Source organism: Nematolebias whitei, chromosome 16 (genome assembly GCF_014905685.2).
Source record: "Nematolebias whitei isolate Nwh7 chromosome 16, NemWhi1, whole genome shotgun sequence".
Lineage (NCBI taxonomy): Eukaryota > Metazoa > Chordata > Actinopteri > Cyprinodontiformes > Rivulidae > Nematolebias > Nematolebias whitei.
The window spans coordinates 7,697,128-7,704,430 of NC_056513.1; the positions used below are offsets into that span (position 1 = coordinate 7,697,128).

The following is a 7,303-nucleotide window of genomic DNA, read 5'->3' on the forward strand; positions in this document are numbered from 1 at the left end:
TCTAATGTCGACGGGATGCTGGTGCCCAGTCTAAAGGCTGACAGGACGCTGGTGCGTGTAACAGCAGGTTGTTTTCGCTCCACTTCAGTGGATAATTGAGGGGAACCATCAGTTATCTGCGTCGTCATCCTCCCTGCCCTCAGGCAGACTGAACAGCCTGTAATTAAAGCTTCAGTGGTTGAATCGACGTGTTCCTCTTCTGTTCGCATCGTTGCTGTTTGTGTCAGGACGCTCGGAGGCGTCAGGGAGACGTCTGTCCACACCCAGGACGACATGATGGATGTGAGGCACTGAGATCCTGGAACATCCACAACCTTTCTACCAGTGATCCAAACCTTCATGTTGTCTAAGTGACGTTTTGAGCTGCTTTTACTCGTTGTCAGTCCAGATCTTGTTTAGAGACGTCGTTTGTTCTCGTTTCTTCAGCTGAATCCATGAAAACCATCTAAGATTTTTTAAAAAAGATCAAAGAGTTTGAAACTGTGGTCTGCAGCAGTTTGACCCTTAAAGTGATGGTGCAGCCATTTTGAAATGGTGTTCTGTATAAAAGTGATCAACTTTTTCTTTTAACTTAATTTTTTTACAGTTATTTACAGAATATAACATTGTCACGTGTATTTATTTATTTATTGTCACATGCGTTTATGAAATGATCAATATGATGCCAGCTGTTGAAAACATGTTGGTTCTGACTGGAAGAGTGGACTCAGGACTTTACATTAACTGAAACCAGTTCACGGTAATGGACTCGTCTTCCTCTGAGGTGGACATTTTGGACACATTGGACTTATTAAACACTGTGGACATAGTTGACCTGGTGGATACATGGAACCTCTTGGACAGGGAGATCATAATGGACATTGTGGACAGGGTATTTGGATTCAGGAGGTCCTTGAAGGACTCGTTCCAAGGTTCAATAATCTAACGAGTTCTCTCCTGAATTAAATTATTAAATTTAGTTTTGGACTCCAGACCTCCAGGTCTCTTTCTAGGGTTTTTTTAATCTGACCCAGGTGAGTTCTGATATTTGCATGATGTTTGACAAATGGCTCAGGTGAGTTTTTCCTGTAGCGGACCGGTCCGGCAGCTTTTTGATTGGCTCAGAGCAGCAGGATGTTGGTGCCACCTGGCCCCGGATGTGTCAATATTTGTTCTCATTTATGGAAAAACTCATAAAGCTTCCTGCAAATTTCAGAATAAAAGCCTGTTGAAAAGTTTCTGTCTGAGCATTTGGGTTCTGTTCTGTTGGACCGACCGACCCGTTTTGTTCCTTAAAGACCTGCAGATCTCGTGGTTCTGAACTCGTCTGCTCACAGGCTGCTTCTTTTTATCTCCACGTGTCGCAGTGAGAGTTGATGATTGTCTCGGCTCTTATCTGCAGTCATAAACACACACACGTGCACACACACACATGCATGGATCAGGTGGTTCTGCAGCTGTTGTTTGACCCGAAGGCTGATTTCTGTCCTTCATGTGTTGGAGGAGCTCTGCAGTTTGTCTGGACCTGGAATGTTTTTATCTGAAGCCTGAAGTTGAATCTAATCTGCTGCCAGCTTTAAAAGTGAGTCTGAGGACTTCCTGCAGCTGCTGTCCCACTGGACTGTGGGGTACTGGGGGGACTGGGCTGACTGGGGTTGGAGAGACTGCTGAGATCCCTTCAATAAAATCCTTAAACTTTAAATGAATTATAAACGTTTTGTTTTCTGTCTTTCTGCAGTGAGCAGCGAAGGAAAAGGCAGCAGAGTTATGATTTCCTGCGTTCAGTGAACGCATCACGAGTTTTTCTAATCTGCATAAAAACAGAAGATTCAAAATAACAGCTTTTTAAAGTTTTTGTTTTTGTTTGAAGATCTGAAAGATTAAAGTTTGAGGTTGAGTTTGAAGTTTAAGCAGAGGAATGAGCTGAATGTAGACCCACGGGTCTGACTGGTCCGGACTCGAGGACAGGAAGGAGGAGCAGATTACTGGCATTCCTGCGTCAGGGTCTCCTCCTCCTCCTGGAGCTGAGGGAGGAGGAGCAGGTACACGGAGGAGGAGGTTCTGGTTGGTGACGAGAACAGAAGCAGCTGTCTGCTGAGTGTGTTGGAGTCCGAGTTCAGAGAGAAATGGGCTCCACGGAGAGTAAAACCGGACCAGGACCCAGGAGGACCCCCCAGCTCCGCCGCAGGAAGAAAAAAAAGGTTGGTTTGACTCCTGGGCTGCTCCTCCTCCTCCTGGTTTGATTCTCAGAATGGATCTTTTTTTATGAAGACTGATTCTGTGAGCCCGACCCGGCCCATTTGGATCAGAGCAGACGTACATCGGTTCTGACCCATCTGCTGCAGATGTGTCACATCAGGATGTTGGCTTCTTCAGGCCCATGGTCAGTGCTCCAGGTCTTTGATCCTCGTGGTGTGGGCGGGGCTGACAGCTGAACACCTGAACCACATTTATCAGAGCCTGGAGTCAGGATGAGGGGTCATTAGAGTTCAGTCAGAGGAAGCCCCGCCCCCTCAGGGCCACAGCATGGACGTGTTGTGTAAACATGGCTGCAGGTCCAGATGGAGACTCAAACCAAACATGACACTTTGACGGAAAGGACTTTCAACTTGACCTGTTTTTTAAACCCTGACCTGGTTCTTTTACTCTGACCCGGTTCTCTCTGACTTTCATCACGTTACAGCAGTTCTGGATCTGCAGTTCATCAGATCCTCTGAAGGTCCTTCAGAGAATTTCTCTGAACTCTGGCAGATATTTTAGTTCCTGGTTCTTGAAGACACTTGGGCTCTGTTGGTGAAGGATAAAAAGGATGGATGATGGATGGTTGGAAGATGATTGGCTGATGGATGGATGATGGTTGAATGGATGGATGATAGATGGATGATGGTTGATTGATGATGGATGGTTGGATAATTGTTGGATGGATGGTGGCTGGTTGAATGGATGTTTGGATGGATGATGAATTATGGCTGGATGATGGATGTTGGATGATGGTTGGAGGATTGATGGATGATGATGGATGATGGATGTTGGATGATGATGGATGATGGATGTATGATGGTTGGATGTTTCGTTCTTCCTGAGGTTGACATCTTTTCTCTCTGCAGCGTGAAGAAACTCTGAAGCAGAAGAAGGAGCTGAAGTTGGAACTGAGCACGCTCAGAAACCAGCTGGGTGAGTTTCTCACACACACACACACACACACACACACACACACACACACACACACACAGAGTCCTTTGATGTCAGTTGTTCCACGTGTGTGCTGCTCTAACTTTGGAACACAAACAAACAAACGGACCGATCCAAACGAGCGTCTGGATCAGGAGCTCGGACCTTCAACACCAGAACTTCGTGTGACGGAGATTAAATTAACCAGAACCGAACCTGTCCCGATAATCTGATCCAGCTGTTGACAGTCTAACCTCCAGAACCTTTAGAAACAAGTTTGTCCACCAAGCATTGCTCCTCTGAGACCTTCAGAAGGTCTGCAGACCTGCTGATCCACAACCTCTGTAACAGAACCTCTGTAACAGAACCACAGGATAATCTGGATCGTTGGAGGAAAACCTGAAGAACAAACTGTTCGTTCTCAAATCTACTTGGTTTTCTGTCGGCTAGTCTTCTCACATGCAGCTGAGAAATATCAGGAATGTGCGCACACACACACACACACAGCAGCTGTGTGTTTTGGGTCTGAAAGTCAAAGTGAACAGAAAGTTTTCTGCTCTGACAGTTTTATATCGTAGAAGAACTTCATTCCTGCCGCCACGCGCCTGAAAGAGACCGATTAGTTGGAACAACAACATATTTTACAAACCATTAACTCGGCTATAAAGACGGTACAAATACTGCAGGCTGTTTAGTTTTTATAATTGTTTAAAAATTAATGACAGACGTCGCCATTCTGTTTACACCGCAATGTATTGTGGGTAAATGACGTAGGCGGGTTGCTCCGGTACGAGCTTCTTTCAGCTTGAATGTTAATTTTGGACGTTTCTCACGCTCAGCCCTTTTAATTTGAACCAAAGCACGTTGACAGAACTGAGAAATTACTGAGCTTTCACCTTCGCTCCAGAACTAATCTACACTGCCTGGCCAAAAACAAAGGTCACGCTAATATTTCGTTGGACCTCCTTTAGCTTTGATTACATCATGCATTCGCTGTGTCATTGTTTCGATAAGTTTCTGCAACGTCACGATCTATTTCCATCCAGTGTTGCATTAATTTTTCACCAAGTTCTTGCATTGATGACTCGACACTAGGCATGATGGGTGCATCACTTCACCTGCCTCTCTTCTTATCCTGATGCACCATCACTCTGGAACAGGGTCAGTCTGGACTCTTCAGACCACATGACCTTCTTCCATTGCTCCACAGTCCAATCTTTATGCTCCCTAACAAACTGAAGCCTTTTAATCCAGTTAGCCTCACTGGTTAGTGGTTTTCTTAAGGCTGCACAGCTGTTCAGTCCCAATCCCTTGATTTCCCTTCACACTGTGCACGTGAAAATGTTCTTACTTTCACTATTAAACACAGCCCTGAGTGCTACTGTGGTTTTTCTTCCATTTGATTTCACCAAACGTTTAAGTGATCGCTGATCACGATCATTCAGGATTTTTTTCCGGCCGCATTTCTTCCTCGAAGACGATGGGTCCCCACTATCTTTCCAGTTTTAAATAATGCGTTGGACAGTTCTTAACCCAATTTTAGTAGTTTCTACAATCTCCTTAGATGTTTCCTCTGCTTGATGCCGATGATTTGACTCTTCTCAAACAGACGGACATCTTTTCCACGACCACGCGATGCGTCTTTCAACACGGTTGTTTAAGAAATGAGAAGCAACTCATTGCACCAGTTGGGGTTCAATAACTTGTTGCAGCTGATGCAGTAATTGTCCAATAGGAGGCTCGGACATATTTGTTTAGTTAAGTCCAGGTGGTGACTTTTTTTTTTTAACCAGGCAGTGTATATGGCATTACAACAGATGTACGTCATCACCCCACAATGCATTGCACCGGTGAAATAATGGCGACGCCCTTGGGTGAAAAATGTAATAAATGTATCATTTTTAAATTAACATGTTAATTGTTAAGGCCAATATGTGCACGTAGTTGGAGATCGCTTTAAAGGTTCTTTTCAGAAAAGTGTTTGTTTGCAGCAAGCGCACACACACACACACACACACACACACACACACACACAGGGCAGAAATCGCCTCTGGCTCGGCTGGAAGAACGATGAGGGGATAAAACCAGATTTCAGACACGTCAGGTGGTTTCTGTTTACTGAAAACCGTTTGTCTTCCACCTGCTGCCTACCGGTTCTGGTCCGAGCCGCCGTCAGCTGCTGTGGGCTTTGTGTCTCCGTCTCCACGGCAACAGGCGTCCACACAGAGGACTCCATTCAGAGGAGACGCCAGCTGTCCTGCAGCTGCGGAGTGGACCCAGGGTGGGAATGTTGCTGCAGGAGGGTCCAGGTGCCCCCTGCTCGGGTTCTGGAGAACCTCTCAGAGGTTCCAGATCACCTGAACCACTAATGAGAGGGAGGGGCAGGCGTGTTGCAGTCAGGACACGAATGCCTCGGAGCTGACACAGATGTTTCAGGTCGGATCAAACATCTGCAGCAGGATTCATTAAAGTGGAATGTACACACACACACACACACACACACACTCCTGACATTTGAACACTCCTCTCTCCAGTGGCGTCTTCTCTGTGCTGCGAGCGGCTGCAGGAGGAGAAGGAGGAGGTGCGCTCCAACCTGGAGGAGGCTCTGAGGAGGCTGGAGGAGCAGCATGAGGAGGACCTGGTTCAGCTGGAGAACAGGTGAGAGATGATGGGGTTCAACACCACAGATTACAGCCTCGCAGATTATTTCTAGTTTTTGTAACCGGCTTCATTTTATTTTCTCATGAATCTTATTTATTTATTTTTTTTGTTTGTTTTATATATTTGTTTGTTTGTTTATTTATCCATCCGTCCGGCAGCTCAGACTGAAACCCGTTCCCGCTCCTCTGAGGTTCTGAGACCCGGTCGGGTCAAAACTCGACGTTCAGATTAAAGACCAGTGAAAGGATTAAAACTGACAGAACCTCAAGGAACCAGAGGTCAGTCTGAGCTGGACCTCCATGAGCTCTGGTCCCTCAGACGGGTCCATAAACAAACAAACAAACAAACAAACGCTCTGAGACTCTTCATCAGGCGGCGTCCTCCTCATCGTCACGTCCTTAAGTGATGAAGCTCACTTCCTGTTTCTGCCTGAGGCTCAGGAGTGACGTCAATAAAAACATTTATGTTCGTCGTCACGTCTCCTGCTGCAAAATGATCAAAACCCAAAACGGTACCCATCAGAACCTGCGTTCTGGTCGGAGTTCTGGTACCAGAACATCAACTGAGAGACCAATTCACTGAGAACTGTAAACCCCCCATGGTGTTCGGTTCTGACCCGGTCCAAACGTCTCGGCTGTTTAGTCTCTGGGTCTTCCAACAGTTGTGGTGGATCAAATGTTCTGGTTCTGTTTGAGGTTGAGGAGTTTCTACCAGACCGAGTGGGACAAAGTCCACCAGGTGTACCAGGAGGAGGCAGACCGGTGCCGCCTGCTGATGGAGCAGCAGGTGAGTCTGGATCAGGTCCCGATCACAGACCCAACCCAGATCTGGGTCCGATCAGGTCTCAGGACTCTCCGCCGCTCATGTTTGTGTTTGGATCTTCAGGTGGAGGAGCTGAGGAGCCAGCAGGAAGCAGAGAAGAACAACCAGGAGGAGCTCCACAGTCAGAGGGTGGAGGTTCTGAAGCAGGAGTACCAGAACTCCGTACAGGGTGAGTGAGCAGAACTGGACCCCCCCCACCCCACCCCCCGCAGTTCTGTTGTCTCCAACTGAATGTGTGGATGGTGTCTTTTGTTTCAGAGCTGAGGAGGATCCAGCAGGCTGAGCTGGAGGAGCAGCAGAGGAGCCTGAAGGAGGCCAAGACCTCCCTGCAGGTGAGCCGAGCCTCTGGTCCTCCAGCTGGTTCAGGAAAAACACTCAGTTTGGAGTTGAACATGTTTTTACCTGAACCTTTGTTCAGGAGCAACTCTCTGAGCTGTCGGCTGAAAACCAGGATCTGAGAGAGACGCTGCGAGCAGAAGAAGAGAGGAGGCGGCAGATCCAGAGCGACAAGAACCTGGTAAAGTCCAAAAGGCCCGGAGGACTTCCGGTGCTGAGCTGAGGACAAAACTGCTTCACAGAAACGTTCTCACAACGTTCTTAACAAAATGAACAACAGAATACCCGAAAAAAGAGAAGCTAAAACAACCAAACCTTGAAAAAAGAAGCTAAA

The 7,303-nt window shown here is 46.9% G+C and overlaps 1 protein-coding gene across 1 annotated transcript in view; it reads left to right on the plus strand.

The window, feature by feature from the left end:
- LOC119423051 (nascent polypeptide-associated complex subunit alpha, muscle-specific form) overlaps positions 1-7,303 on the plus strand; it is a 34,466-nt gene that overhangs the window by 23,036 nt on the left and 4,127 nt on the right. Inside the window, exons 10-15 of the mRNA XM_037690460.1 lie at positions 3,087-3,153; positions 5,685-5,808; positions 6,507-6,597; positions 6,697-6,802; positions 6,892-6,965; positions 7,052-7,150. Coding sequence (XP_037546388.1) covers positions 3,087-3,153; positions 5,685-5,808; positions 6,507-6,597; positions 6,697-6,802; positions 6,892-6,965; positions 7,052-7,150 — 561 coding nt within the window. The remainder of the gene's footprint in view (positions 1-3,086; positions 3,154-5,684; positions 5,809-6,506; positions 6,598-6,696; positions 6,803-6,891; positions 6,966-7,051; positions 7,151-7,303) is intronic.